This window comes from Aquila chrysaetos, chromosome 20, assembly GCF_900496995.4.
Source record: "Aquila chrysaetos chrysaetos chromosome 20, bAquChr1.4, whole genome shotgun sequence".
Lineage (NCBI taxonomy): Eukaryota > Metazoa > Chordata > Aves > Accipitriformes > Accipitridae > Aquila > Aquila chrysaetos.
Window position 1 is genome coordinate 13056491 of NC_044023.1, and position 15874 is coordinate 13072364.

The window sequence follows — 15874 nt, forward strand, 5'->3', positions numbered from 1 at the left end:
GCAATTACAGAAAAGAACTATAACAATCAAATGGGAGTTTGCACTTACAGAAAATCATGCTATTTATCGCATGAGTTATTCAGATGGAGAAAGCTGTTTGGAAACCTATTGGTAAATGAAAGAAACTGCTATTTCAGAAAGCTGAAATCATATTAATAGAGAGTCTAAAGAGTCTAGAGAAGAACACGATCCTTCTGGAACTGATTTGGTCTTCTCAGAAAGAGGAAAGAGTAAATATGGGGATTAAAGGACCTTTTCCTCCATTAAAATGTATTACTTTTTTCAACTGATATTTTATCAAATCATCTTTAGAATTATATGATATTTTGGAAGGTGCTATTTGGGTTTCTACAGCAGTATTGACTTGGGGAACCTCCGGTAAATGAAAGTTCATTCACCCATACCACACACAGTGTCCAAACTGTGACTGTTCAGACTTTACAAACGGGAAGACCAAGGCAGAGGCTATGAAATGATAAATTACAGTCATTTCCACAATCAGGGGCTCCAGCTCCCATTTCCTCAACCCACCACTTTGCTTGCAGAGATGGGGTTAAACACCTGATTCCCAGGCCACGTGGACTGAAATAATGAATAAAAACCCCAGCAAGCCAGAGAGACCTCTTACACCACAGAAGTTTTCTTCCTTTTCCATCCAGACATCTGCTTTGAACCTCAGTGAGCTGCCCGCTCGGGAGACCTACCGATGCGCCTACGTTGCAGCCAGGCGGGTGATTTTTGCGAAGCCTCCCGCGGTGGCCGGGCTCCGGGAGGACCCACCTGGCTCCACCGGGATAGGGACGCTTGTCCCGGCCGCAGGAGACCCAGGCCTGGCGCCAGAAGGGAGGGATGGATGGATCCCTCCCGTGCGTGCCGGCAACGGGAGCGCAGGTTTCCATGGCAGTGCAAACAAGAGCTGAGCTGAGCTGAGCTGAGCTGCACCGCCTCCGAACCCAGAACCCACGACCACGTCCACAGCTGACCACGGCCCCCCCGCGGAGAGGAGCCGGGAGGAGCTCTGCTTTGGGTGAGAAACCGAAAAATAAAGGGGTGAGGGTGACCACAGCGATTTCTTTTCTGTTTTCGACAGTGTCTCGCTCAGACGAGCGGAGGTGCTGGTGCGTGTCACCAGGAAAGCACACGCACTGCCCACCTCCTCCTCTGTGGGCGAGCGGGGGGGTATGTATCGGGAAATGGGACGCGTCCGTCCCTGGAAGAGTTGCTCGGTAGCTCAAAACTTGGAGTGGTTTCCCAGCGAGCGTAACGAGCTTTCTCTGCAAGCAATGGTATCATTTAAATCATTTGAGTGTATAAAACATAGGCTTATCCAGTGCACTGGGAACACGGTGGATGGATTCTATTGTATGACTTTTTAGAAATGTTTGCATGTTTACTTTGGCATATTTTTTTTCTGCGCAGCAGCTTGATGCTAGGGAAAAGCACTGAACAAATGTTTCAGTAAATTAAAACCATGAATGCCTTATCTATTGATTCACATACTACTGGCCATTGGTATGCAGCTACTGAAACAAAAATGTCAGAGGCAGTGAAATATATGCCAAATGATTCTATCAACAAAGCAATTTTTTATTTGCATTATTGAGCTTAATAATTATAATTAGCACAACTAGTGCTTCTGTAGCTTTTGGCATTATTTCCAAAGTGATGTGCAAACAATCTATTAAAAGAAACTAACAACCTCCAAGAAAAAATACCTTGATAAAATGAATATTTATAAGTTAATCATAGAAACAGATTCCTATACTTTGCTAAAATTATATTATAAAGTACTTCTTATCTCAGAGGGTTGCACTGACAATTATTTTCTAAATGCCAGTATCCTCTGTCTAGTCCTGCTTTTCAGTCCTATTCCCTGTAGCAGGAATTTAAATCAACCACATGAACAAGAAGATTTTTATGAGAAGGGTTTTAGATTACAGAACTCAAGGTGAGCACTAAAAGGGCTGAACATCCAGGCGTTTGCTGCAACTGCTCTGCATATTTCACAAAGTGTATTCTCCAAAGTGTATTTCTCCAAAACTCACATCATCATCAGGGGTTATGTTGTTCCAGGATGTAGGTGAGGGACCCCTAGAGAAAAATATCCCATTAAGTTATGCAAAGTTCAGAGACGTGAAATCTAAGCAACCAGTCAAGGAGGCTTTTGGAAAAGGTACTTCAAGAACTGAAAAGGAGAGAGAAAACATTTGGGATGTATTCAAACAGCCTAAGTTCTACCTCAGCCTCTGTGCCTCATCAACAGCGAAAGTTTGACACCTCCAAAGAATAAGATACTAATTGGGCAGCTGCAGAAACACAGCCAGTAGGAAACACGACGCACCAAGGACGTGCATGGAAATTAGGCCAGATGAGTTTAGCTCAAAAGACATAAAAACTGGAGGCTGTTCAGAGAAAAAAATGATGCTCTAAAATAGCCTTAAAACTAGCGCAAGCGGAAGAGGATATTTTCTGCTGTGTCTTATACCAGTGCAGATCAGGAATGGTCCCAGCAGCAGAATTGCATCAATTGAACTAATACCTCACTGGACCCAGCTTGCTGCCTTTGTTGATTAAAGGATAACTTTAACAATGGTCTACCTGTTCTTTGTAAGTGAGATCATTACAATTATGCCTTTTCCCCTAGGACCCATAGCAAAGACTACAAAAAGAGACTGGATTCAGAGAAACAAAAAACTAACCTTCAACAGTTTGCCAGCCTAAAATTAAACACGACAGAGCTCCCTGCAGCATGTCTGTGCTGTCCAACAATCATTCAGCCTTATCGCAAGAAACCCACAGTGTTGAAGCAATTACTGGTAAGAGCTTTAGGGAGTAAAAATGTTGCTTGTGAACCAGCGATAGGAGGATGAAAAAGCATGGGTGTGGATCAGAACTGGAGATGTGGGGAACAAGAGGCAAGGGACTTGAGTTGCTTATCTCCAAATTGCTTTGTCTTTGCTTTCCCATCAGTGTGCGTGTAAGGAAGACTGTGTTTTACACAGCTTTCACATAAGCCAGGGACGAACATCTCCTTTTTGGGGTCAGAACACAAATATTTTCCAGTTTATGGAAGCTTTTTGTTAATTCCTACAGGCACAAAAGGCTCAGTGGTTAAGATCCAGAAAGCCCCTAGGCCCATCACTGCTGTAAAACCTACTGCACCAGTTACTGGCAGGTCCCAACTGATTGATTTATTTATGGTTTTCCTTGGGCCAGGGTCAAAGATGCCATCTCTACATACAGAGTCAACATCTGAAAGTCTCTCTCCCAAACCTGGAATGGAAACCCAGCTTGTGCTGTCAGGTAAGGTCACGATGCTCTGGCAGCTTTTCATTGTTAGGTCAAAGGAGAGGCCCGTATTCAGACTCTTCTGCCCACAATCAGATGAGATGGTTAAAATAGCTCCAGACTTACAAAAATCCCTGGCTGAAACACTGAGTTGATCAGCAGATATGGTCAAGTGACATAAACAGTACAAAAATCTCAGTAATACCACTGGCTTCTTATAAGCTCTATCCAGCTCCCTGCTCTTGATTCAGCATTTAGACATCTGCAGCTGTGAGCACAGCTGCCCACCCTTCAGGCATGATGCAGCAGATCGGAGTCTCTTTGCACTGGGTCCTAATACTCTGCCTCACGTCTTCTACATCTTCATCCAATTTTTGCAGAAAGCCCAGAAGAGGATGAAGAAAACCCAATGAAAAATCCATTTACAATTCCTCCAGATATTGATATTTTTTCAATAAGGGACAAGGAAAGAAAAAAGGCTAAGGCGGTATGTATACATGCTTTAGGCCAATGTATATACAAACAGTTCACTAGGGCAGGGAACCAACCAATATAATATCAAAGTTTAGCGTATGAGAGAAATAATAGCTGCCAAATTCAGCTGGGATTCCCCCAGACCAGCTTCAAGTCCACTGAAGTCCATGATGAGAGATTAACTTTACCAAGAGCAGATCTGAGCACAGGCTTGCTGGTTGCTAGCGCAAAATCTGGATATTGTCACTTTGTTTACTTACTTCAAGGTAGATTTACCATTCATTCCTGTTCCTGGAGAAGATACTTGCCAGTGCTGTTAGCATTGATTCCTACATAAAGCTTTGGTGCAAGATCTCTTGCTTTCCACTTCAACAGGCTTGGCTTTCTGCTTGGGAACCTGTATTCCAACGTTTGGTGTGACCTTCTTCTGAACTGCCAACAAAATGAATGCCTAGGAAGAAGGATGACATGGGTTTCATGCCTTAGGTTTCTCTCCTTAAGATAGGGAATTGCAAACCACCAGACCAGAGCTGGGTCTCAGGAATGTCTTTTTCTTTCTTATTTCTGCAACAGCCTTTCCTTAGGGCATGCAGTCCAAAGGGGGTGGGAAGCCACAGAGATGTTGTCGCATCTCTGAGAGGTCTGATTGTTGCATGTGGTTGCCAAAGCCAGGCTGTAGTGTGGAAGCAAGAGGTCTTTGTTTCTAAATCACAAAGGGAGGGCTCCAAACAAGGTTAAGCAAGCCTCCCCACCTCACACTGATGACTGATATAGTCTGGTTTTTGCTTGGATTGAAGGTTAATATATAAGTATGAGGAAGGGCTTAGGAAGAAGTGCACTAAGGATGTCTGCTGACTGATGTCCTCAGCTTAACCCATGCCCAAGCTGTGCAGACAGCAATGAATTACACTTCAGGCCACATGCAAGCACTGAGCATTAACAACCTTTTACACTCCAGAAAACTCTGGAGTGGGTTTGAACAGATCCTCTCAATCTGAACTTGAAGGTTTACACGCCTTTGTGCAAGTTGGACTGAGTTGGTATTGAACATTGGGCTGTCCTGTTGTTCCCTTTCACTAGGGACTTGAAGGATGAATCTCTGAATATTTCCATTCTCTCCCAGGAATAATCCAGGAAGGAAAAATAAGGACACTGTATAGGTACAAACTGGCACAGCTGGTGGCTGGATGCAGAATACAAATCAAGAAACCAGTGAGAACAAATGCTAAGACATGAAATGTTTTGGTTGCCTCAAGAGAGAATATCATTGGGATTAGTCAGATAAACCAGGCAAACATGCATCAGCAGGGTATCAGTAGCCTGCAAATTTCTAGACTGTGAATAACCACTCATGTCTTTAAAAACCACAGCAAACAAAACATGCAATCAAACTGTCCACATAACTGACTTCTTATAGGAACGTGAAAGGATGAAGACCATGAATATCCATGAGAAAATGACTTACTCCACTAAAATGAAAGCAAAGCAAAAAGGGTTCAGGAAAGCTCTGCAAAAGGAGGAAGAAGAGGAGGCCAGAAAACAGGCAACAAATGAAGAGAGACTGAAAACTCTTCAGGAGAGTCTTTCATGGAAGATAGCCATTAAAAAAGGTGGGGAACAGTCACTATCTTTGTAGTGGTGCTGCTCAGATAGGTAACAGCCTAAAGCAAAAATCAAAGAGGGGATGGGAGTGGCAGTTAGCTCTAGCTGACTTTGGTGAGCTCTTGTGGACACAATAGTTATATGGTGCATCTTGCCAACCTCTGTGTGGCTGGGACATCTCCATCTCATGCATTTACATATGGAGCATGTATCACCTCCACTGCAGGAGCCTGGGTTCCACCGTCCGCTGTGGCCTTCACAGTAGCTGGGAGCTCTTGGAATCAGCTGGGAGTCAGCTGAAAGGTTGCAGAAAAAAAATGTCATGGAGACATTTCTACTAAGCTGACCTAAAGTTGGATTTTAGTGGACGTGGGCCTGGATTTTCTGCCTCTGACGTGAGGAGTAGCTTTGCCATTGATGTCTAGAGGACATTGACATTTGTAAGGATCAGATGCTCCATTCCATTCTACCTGGTTTTTCTCCACGAAAGCCCATATGAAACTGATCCTAAACAAGGTCAAAACTATGTTAAAATAACCAGTATTGCTGGCTCCAATGTCAACCACATCCATGCTCACAGTAGCCTACATATTCACTGTGTTCTACCTTGGCCATATTTCCCCCTCTAGTCTGATCAACTTTATATCCTAATTTCAGATTACCCATTAGAAAAGGAGACCTTCCGTGACTACATAAATGACAGAAGAGAGATATTTTTACTTGAGGTACTTGGCTTTAAGAATGTTACTTTCTGTTAATTTAATTTTTCTTCCCTGTGTTGCTTTGTTATGTTTTTTTCCCTCTGAGATGCATTGCCTAGAGATCATACCAAGGAGGCACATCAGACCTCATGAACTGATTGTCCAAGTCCTGTGTTAAAGATATTCGTAGTCTAGAGCCCAGCAATCCCCAACCAAGAAAGAAAGGAACATAGGTCATTTGCACCATCCAGTAGCAGCCATGCAACCATTTCATTTGTGAGATGCACAGACATACTGATCTTTTGGTTTCTGCTGCCCTATACATAAATTATAGCTGGGAGCCATTCTGAACTCAAAATAAAGGAGCTGTGCTGGAATATCCTCCTTATTCACCTCTATTATTGTGCTGTAACACAACCGAATCGATCTTTGTCAGCCAGGAGTTAATGCAGTGCTGGGACTTCTGGATTCCATCTGTAATTTCACTGCTTATTTGCTATGTTACTTCTGAAATATCTCCTGGCCTCTATGTACCTAGTTTGCATTAAGACACATTGGTTTGAAATTCTTACCCTCGCCACCAACAACTATCGGGTAATAAGGTAACCAAGAACAAAGCTAAACCAACATACCTTTAAAATCAACCAACCGATGTGACTGTGTTGCCTTTTGGGTTCATTTCAGTATGCCATGGCAGTAAAGCGAGACGAGATTCAAAGGATGGAGAACGTAGCAAAGAATGAGGAAAGAAAACTGGAAAAGGCTGAATACTACCTGGAGAAGGATGCTGCCATGTTTGATGAGTTCCTGAAGGAGAACCATAAAAACTCTGTTCAAGCCCTGAAAATGTAATGGAAGTTGAGGGAACCACCCATGTGCTCTTTTGCGCTGACATGAGTCTTTTGCTTGACCTCCCTGCAGGGCTTTTGCTAGCAAATAGTCCGTGTCTGAGTTTGCCCAGAGTTACAGTGCCGATGGCACTTCCTCCCCACGCAGTCGATGAAAAAGAGGAAGGACAACAGCTGGGGAATCCCATCATTGCAAATTGCCCTTGGTTTGGCTGCAGCAAGGAACCTGCTGTTGACCCCACCACTTCCATTCTTCTCACAACACCCTTATGAGAGGGAGATGCTTCTGCCCAACCCCTCAGAGCAGGAGCGGTCCCCTAAGTGAAGCAAGTTGAGCTCTTTGGCCCATTACAGGTATCACAAGGGCAAAGCGGCAATTGAAGCTCAGCAGCAGCCAAATTAGGGAGTGTTCCTGGGACCCCATACTCTCTTTGCCAAGACAAGCAGGGACTTCAGGCAGGAGCCAAGCATCACCTGGGATATATCTATAAGAGAGATTTCTAGTGCTCCCCCCACATCTTTTTCTCTGTTTTATATGCACCTCAGTTCACTACCCACTTACTGCTAAATTGTTTTATGGCTCACGTTTATGCATTCTTCCCTAGTGCCGAAAAAGAAACTGCAGCAAAGACAAAGAAAATAACAGAGATCCAGGCGATCACTTCCCAAATAGAGGACCTCCAAAGGTAATGGTTGCACACTATGCCTGCCTAGCCTTTAACAGCCCCTACAGCGCTTTACCCTTACAGCCCTTGGGAAAAAAAGGGAATCAGGGAAAAAGATTTCTAAAAATGTTCAATTTTAAGACTCAAAATGTTTCAGCTTTTGTTTTCCAGATGCTGGCTTTGTTTCTAAAACAACTCAACTAGTTTTTAAATGGTGTTTTTTAAAAGTATAAATATTCCAACCCCAAAATTAAACCCCTAGTCTCAGATTAAAAACCAAACAAAACTAAGTAATGCATTTTAATGGTGACCTGGGGAAAGAAAGAAAAAAAAATTATAATTCCCAGTATGAGTTGAGCTGGCAAGATTTCTCACTAATTTTCAAGTAAAAATTCCCAAATTAGCACTCCCAGTTCCTTAGCAAGGGTCCAGCCAGAGATGTGACCAGACAGCTTCCACATGAGGAACTACAGAGAGCGCACAGGGCAGGTTCCCATTTGTCTTTGCACGTCCATGAAGACATGTGCCCTCTTGTCCCTTCTGTGGGTGAAGCTGAATATCAAGAGTTAGAAAGAACCTGTTCAAACAGGGGCTTTCCTCCCTGCTAACAAACTTTGCCCACTTTTCTCAACCCAGCGATATAACCAGATTCAAGAATACTCTGCAGGAGTACAAGATGTACAGGGACTTCCTCTACCAACTATCTCCAAAAGAGTGGCAGGAAGAACATGGAAAAAAGCACACAAAGGAAAAGGATTTGAAAAGAGCATCCAAAGCTAATGCAGAAAGTGCCTTGCCTCCCACCACTGCAGAGCAGGGTGAGTGCCAGGGAAGAGCTGCCCACTCCTCCCTGGGACAGCCCCCTGCTCTAAGCGTACATCTCTTCTTGTCTCCAGGCCAGGGTCTGACAGCCAGGACAAACGCCGCCAGTCCCTATGGTACCAGTCATATAGATGTGCCAAGTTCCCTGCTGTCTTCAAAAAGTTTGGATTTCAGGTCATTACATGGGATCAGGCCACAGCTCAAAAACTTTCTGAAGCCTCTATCAACAAGAAAACTGTAAGTACAAGACAATGCAAACAACTGACTTCAGTACTGTAGAGAACACTCAGCTGACGGGGGGGTCTGTGTAGAGGAAACCTACTCCTCACCTTTGCTGTGGGCATACTGAGATCTGAGTCTTATTGGAACAAATCAAAACACCAGTAGAAAGCCATCAGGTGTGCAAGTCAGTACCTATGTACCCACTCCAACAGAACCCCATCCTCAAATCCTCTGCTGAGAGCCCTGCCCAAAGAATTTGGGTCTTGAGGTAACCCCAGGAGGAATCAGAGACCTTGGGCATTTGTCCTGCAGCAGAGCTTCTCTGTGGCCTATTTGTGGCTGAGATACTGGTTCCCACTGTCGGTCACAGCTGCCATGCAAATAGCCGCCTATCGTTTTGCCATTAATGAAGGTCCAGGGTCACTGTAGACCCACATTGCATTGACTGGCCACTTTCAGTAAGAGCCTTCAGACAGTACGTGCCGGGATGCAGGCAGAGTAACACTGCTGTAACGTAGGCAGGGCCAGCAGAGGAGAGGCAGGTGGGGTATGAGACAGCTATGACCAGCTCCAGCTTCTTGAGGCAAAGAAAGCAATTGCCTGGAAAAGCAAAGCGTGAGTGGCTGGTGAGTCTCCTAAGGCCAAAAACCCTGGCCATCAATAGAGTTTGAAGTCACTGCTTGCAGGGCCATTTCCTCCACCTCCACTCAGAGCGTTGCAGGTGCCAGGTTCTCCCAAGCGGGCTGCTGCGTGCCACCCCTCGTGAAGTCACCGCAACTACTGGGCTGCTGCCACATGGCAGGAACGATGCAGACACAAGTGGGGCTGGCACTAAGATGATGCAAATGGAGGTTTTTCACCCCTCCATGGCACAGGGTGACAGATGCAAGTGAAGGTGATGGGCAGGCTCTGCTGCCAACATCAGTCAGGCACCTCTTGCCCTGCTCTTCCAGCTCTTGCGCTAGCTTGTCCCCGGGGATGAGCAGGGAAGAAAGAGGCCGCGCTGCTGGTTAATGGTAATAGGCTGTGCAGAGGAAGAAGCACTCAACAACCTTCTCCCAGGCCAGGTAAAAACTGCAGACTCCTATGGTGGCTACACCATGTTGTTTAGGAGCAGTACCATATCCCACACGGAGCACAAGGCTTTCTCTACACTTGCTGTGCTGCTGCCTAAGACTTTTTAATAAGGCTCTTACCTCTGCCTTCGCATTGCCCAAGAGCCAAAGCCTCCCATCGAGTTTAAAGGCGTTTGGATCAACACTCCCCGTTCAGGCTCATGCGTCATGTCCTGACCCTGCTGGGCAGCAGAGCCCGGAGCAGATCAAAAGGCAGCTTGCTTGTGGACAGACGTAGCTCCCATGCTGCATGTTTGTGTGACCCCTCGCTCCTACCGACCCCCAAATAGCCCACAGCCACAGGGGGCCAAACATGTGAATGTACAAAGGACCGTTCAGGAGCAAAGAGCAACAGCAAACAACAACAGTGTTCCTAATTCACTAACAAGGTCTCCTTTGAGCTATCATTTCTCTAAGGGCCTGACACACAAAAATGCTTTTTCAGAAGTTCATTGGAGGATGCAGAAAGCGAAACCTGCTCGGATGAAGATGAGGTCAGAAGTCTCATGTTGAACTATTTACACTTTCTGTTTGTCCTCTGTCATTTATTGATGTTACTAATTTCTCACACCTTCTAACCATTCATTATGGTATTGAGGAGTTACCGTAGCCACTAATTATAAATGTATGTTTATACATTCAGAAACGTTCATGTTTTAGCAACACCTGTTATAAATACCTTAGTCTAACTCTCCTCCTCCACTTTCCAAAAACCTACTATCATCTCAAAGCTTGCCATCCCCCAACGAGATATGATATCATATAATGGGAGATTTTGAAACTAGTGAAGTTACCGTTTTATGTCTGAAATGGAAGTTTTCCCACTCACAGATGTTTGCACCACGTTTTACTCCCCAAAATGCAACTTGTTTTGGGTGTGAGCTACTGAGGCAGCGTGAAGCTACTCACATGGCAGGAAGGTGGGAGACATTTCTAAGTGGACAGTCACAGACCTCTCTGCATAGGAGAGCATTTGAACAGCCAGGGCTGGTGCAGACCAATCTCCATGTAGTTCAATGGAAAAGACGTTAGAGGAGGACAAAACCTCATCACGTGTGTTTTCCACTTCAGGAGCCTGAATTGTATTTTACTGATCCTCAACAACTGCTGTCTATTTTCATGGAGATGGAGGAAGAGAACTTGTCCTTCATCCAGAATTCCCAGGAGATCGAGGAAAGTTTGGACAAGGTCCAACATACTTTCATCACTACACATGAAAGCACGTAAGTGTGATCCTACAAGTGGTGGGAAGGGGTCCCTGTGCCCCAGCTTTCAAACATAAGCGACCCCCCTCTTCCCCCCACTAGCACCTCACCATCAGGCCGCATGCTGCAGAGCACACATCGTGCTGTTCACGCAACACACAACAGAGTCTCTTTCTCATACCTTAGAGCCCAGCTGCAGCCCATCCAACTCACCATCTTGTGAGCTCCTAGGAAAGTGTCCCATCTGTGTAATTTAGGAGAGGACTTGAGCTTGGCACTAGTTCCTTAGTCCTCAAGGCACAGGCTGGGGAACTGATGCATTTAGCATCCTGGAGTGGACATAAGCCAGAAGTGTGGTGTAATTCTCATAAAGAAAGATCAAAGGAAGAAACAAGGCATGTCCTGGAGTGATCCAGACCAGCACCTATTCCAACTCAATGCAAACCCTTCCTAGAGGAAGCCAGCAGGGAACCCCAGTCTAATTGCGATATAGTATTTCAATGGCCCGTAGACACACCTATTCCCATTTGAAGTGTAGCTTATCCACTTGTGAAAGTTTTTAAAGGTAATCTACTTTCCCCATTGACTTATTAAAAAATCCTGAATGTTTAGCTATGCTATTTATCCCTCCCCCACACCAGCACAGTAACTGTTATTCCAGAAAAATCACAAGTTCCCTCTGCTCTCAGAGCTGTGGGTGCAAGTGTCCCAGAAATGGCATGAAGTGTTACCTCCATCTGCTGGCAGCAGGAGGGACGGTCCCAGGCTGGAAAGCAGCAGCGGAGTCGTGTGTTTCGAAGATGCCCTTTCGAAATATCTCCTTTCTCTTCTGGCCTAGGGAGAAGGAGTTAGCAGAGCTGAAACAGCAGGTAGACACCCTCAAATCCTCCATCGCCAAGGAAGAAGAGAGAGTAGCAGATCTGAAACTCAAAGTTCACCTCTTTTCCTCTGGAGAATGCAAAGCTGATGACCAGGTACATCCTGAGATCAAGGCAAGGGGGGTTAACGTGCGTGTAAATGGTTCCTCTCTGCCAGCCGTACCCATTCCGGGGAAAAAAAGCAGCGGGTCGCACTGGGGAGGGATCAGCACTGTTTCTCAGCAATGGAGCTACAGCAAGAACTGGTTTGGGGCAGTGCTGAGGCAGCAAACTGCGGCAAATGTGTCTGCTCCATGCAGCTGCTACGAGGTGGGAGTAGGGCTCGCAGGGGCAACCGGGCAGCTGCAACCTGTCCCAGGCCACAGCAAAGCTGGGAAGATGAGACCAACAGAAGAATGGGTCAGTACAGCCATCTGTCCCAGGCACCGGTGCTAAGCAAACTGGGAAACAAGCAACTGAGTCTTGTTGAGGGAATTAAATTGTACTGATTTCCTTCGCATTCGGAAGGATGTTGTGGTTCTACTGGGCAGAACCCAGCCGTGCCTCTCACATCTCCTCTCATCCCTAGGACAAAATGCTCACAAGCCTGAACAAGAAGGTGCTGGAAGTCTATTGCGACTGCACTGGAGAAAATGAGGCAAACCTGCAGACAGTGCAGATGCTAATGGTGATAGAAAAACAGCTCAATGATTTACTGGACAACCTGGAAAAAATCCCACCAGCAAAGATAGAACAGGCTGAGAAAGCCAAAAAAAAGGAACGGAGGATAAGGTAAGACAAGACCCTCTTCTGGAAATGGGGTGTCTATTTTTAAATGTTGACAGCCAAAAGCAAAGCCACTGAGTCACATTTGTCAGATCAACCCAGGAAAGTGTAACAGCAATCTGAAAGGCCATGTGACCAATCCATCCCATTTTACTTCTGTAAGGGTTTCACATTTATAGTACTTGCATCTCCCAATCAGTGAGCAGCAGCCCACTGCCACATTATAAAAGACCTGCAAGCTACATTAGAAAAGGGCAAAATCTGGAAGAATGAAAGAAAAACAACAACAAAAAACCCCAAACAAAACCAGATTCAATTATGAGAATCATCATTTTAAGACAATTTGCAGTCACAATATTTAAACTGATTAAATAGAAACTTACCCCTCTGTAGTTATTTAACACACTGAAAGTCTGACATGCCCTGATACTTTGTCAGGCTTCAATAGGTACATGAGGGCATTTGTCCCCAATGCCAGCTTTCAAATGTTTCTTCTACAAAACTCTTAAGTTTAACTTGTACCGTTAAATTAAATAGAAGCCAGTTAACACATAAAATTTAGGTTCTGAAATGAGACACACTGCTTTTGGCTCAGTTACACACATGAAATTTCCCCTCATAAGTAGCAAAGATGCAACTGGACAGTTGATTGTATCTGGCCATCCTCAGGTGAGTCTGATCCAGCAGAGAAAAAAACCCCAAAAATAGTGTGAGGATTTAAAGCCAGAACAGTGATATTTCCCTCTTACTTACTCTCTTTACCTTTGTAGTAGAAAGGGTTTGATGCTTCTTCCTGATGTTCTGTGAACAGTTTTGCACTCTTAACTTACAAAAGAAATAAGACACACATTTATTCTACTCTGGGGACGGAGAATTCAGGAAAGAATCTGACACACCCCCCACATGCCCCCCAAATAAAAAGCAAAACCAACCAAACAAAAAAAACCTTCAAAGAGCATTTAAAATTTTCCTGAAGATCACAAGATTAAGAATTCACTTAGTCTCCACCACAGCGTTCCATAGCTTCAGCCCATTTCTGCTCCAGTGCTTCATTTCCACAGAGAATTGGAGCCAGTTACCAGTATCAGCCTCCACTGTGCCCATTTAGGCCAAGCATAGCTCCATGGATGTAAAACCCTCCTACTCACATCTGTACGTTACAGACTTGGTTGCACTGGTGAGAACTTAAGACACAACAAGCATCATTCACCCACAAAACTGGTAAGCATCCTGATCAACCGTAGAGCATAAGTCACCTGCTGAAGGTGGTACAGAGCATGTCTGTAACCGAGAACAACCGTCTGACATCTCCATTTGCAAAGCTTGACATGCTTCTTCCAGCCCTCACTCCAGAAAGAGTAGGACCAACTGCAGCAAGTGTTTCCCTCTTACCACCTTCACAGTAACAAACTCCAGCGTCAGCTATACCCAAACCCCTGGGCTCCAGTGGTCTTACACTGGTAGATGTAAGATGTAAAGTAAGACGTAATGTGAGTTGTTGATGCTGTGTGTCAAAAGCATATTTGGTGTAGCTGTACACCGCATTTAACCCATCCTTTATTTGCTCCCTTCAAAAGGCTCAGAGAGGAAAAGCTGAGACAGCAGAAGCAGCAGCAGGAGGAAAGGTTGCAAAGGGCCCTGGAAAGATCGCAGGCACCTGTAAAAAAAGTAAGTACAGCAATCCATAGGAATACCTTGCCTCAACAGCCCACTTCAGAGAAGCTGGGGATACTTGAACATCAAGTGTTTAAGGGAAGAGTGTTACTAGGGGCCTCCGTAGCTGGGTGGGGATGGCACCCATACTCGGGTGTAGCCCAATTTACAGGACTGATGTAACTTAAGCAACTGCTGGGAAGTCAGTTACGCTGCGAGTTATTCCAGCTCAGTGTCCTTCCATCATCCTTCTCCTATCCTTCCGTCTTGACCACATGGCCCCTTCCATTACTTGCCAATTTTCTCAGTAAGCTCATTTCAACTTGCTAACTTGGCGGTATTAAAAAAAAGCATGAAAATCAGCAAATGAGGAACTGGGCAGCAGCAAGACACTCCCGACAACGGCAGCAAGGCCCTAGATCAGCTCAGCCCATACCATCAAACCATACCATTTTTGGCATGTTCCGCATTACACCAAACTGAGCTTTGGCTGCTTCAGAGGCACAGTGCAGAGCTTCAGGCCACGGCTCCTGCTGCACATTTCACAGGTCAACACGACAGCGAGGACATCCCAGTGCTCAGTCACACACCAAGCCGGTGACGGCACGGGCCACTGCCAACGGGCACCGTCAGTCCCTGCCCCTTTACCCGAGGTAAAATAAGAGGGTTCTGCAACCTTCCTCAGGTATTTCTTTGGACTTGCAACTTCCCTTCCTTTTGAGACAGTACAAATAAGGCTTTAGTCAGAAACCAGTCGCAGGTGCAACAGTACATTGTAGAAGCTGAGGCATGAGCACACGCACACCCTTCAGGTGCTTGATACTCGTTTTCTAACAGAAAAAACACTGAAACCTGCCTAGAAAACAGACAGCAAGGTGCCACGGCCCCATGCAGCAGGAGAGCCTGGCAGCACGAAGCAGCTTTAGCTGCGTGGTTCAAACATGCTATTCCAACGCAGCACTGATGCACATACCTCTTCTTCCTCTGCAGAGCAGCAGGAGGCTGATGTTTCGTTCCAGCCCACCTGCCAGGAAGGAGAAGAAAAAGCACAGCCAAGAACAGATGGATAAGGAGAAGGAAGAACAACTCTATTATTTCACTTGACAGCACAGTCTTAACCACAGCATGCAGGGCTGATGCTGCTCCAGAAAGTTTTTCATAGATCTACATTCTGTTAGTCTTTGCCCAGTTGATGAACTTCACGGTCCCATGAAACTCTCTTCTTCTCCTACCCTAAGATCTTCTCCTACCTGAAGATCCCAGGGAAAGTTGCTGTGGCAGGCAACCCCTTCCCCCCCCCTATTGATCTTTTGCCTAAGAAAATAAATTAAAATCTCTCATTTTGCTTTTCTCATTCAGTTTTTGATGCAAATAGCGTTATTGCTACAAACCTGACTAGTGAGATCTATTGCAGACCTGGGTAACAATCTTTGCCAAGGCACAACTAAGCCAAGCACCTGCCAGACATTTGTTATGATCACAAATCTGTTGAAGGACTATAGAAATGAAGGCTGTGCTTTAATCCAAAGGATGGGTTTCATTATAGACTCCACCCCACTACTGTGGAGAAGACACAGGCAAAGGAAAAACACAAGCTCTGCAGAAATCAAGCTAACAGTTAGCTTCGTGTCAGGCG

General features: G+C 45.3%; 1 protein-coding gene across 2 annotated transcripts; it reads left to right on the forward strand.

Moving 5' to 3' along the window:
* The first annotated feature begins 1838 nt into the window (after positions 1-1838).
* CFAP100 (cilia and flagella associated protein 100) lies at positions 1839-15844 on the forward strand. Of its 2 annotated transcripts, XM_029996034.2 has the most exons (14): positions 1839-3303; positions 3669-3775; positions 5180-5372; positions 6022-6089; positions 6750-6913; positions 7519-7599; positions 8215-8396; positions 8475-8637; positions 10183-10231; positions 10809-10960; positions 11781-11916; positions 12389-12591; positions 14163-14253; positions 15229-15844. In XM_029996034.2, exons 1-14 carry the CDS (start codon positions 3198-3200, stop codon positions 15340-15342), a joined length of 1809 nt encoding a protein of 602 aa, XP_029851894.1. In that variant the 5' UTR covers positions 1839-3197; the 3' UTR covers positions 15343-15844. The 2 variants fall into 2 exon arrangements, with proteins under 2 accessions (XP_029851894.1, XP_040974701.1); XM_041118767.1 differs by lacking the exon at positions 15229-15844 and having other exon boundaries at positions 14163-14421.
* The last annotated feature ends 30 nt before the right edge of the window (positions 15845-15874 follow it).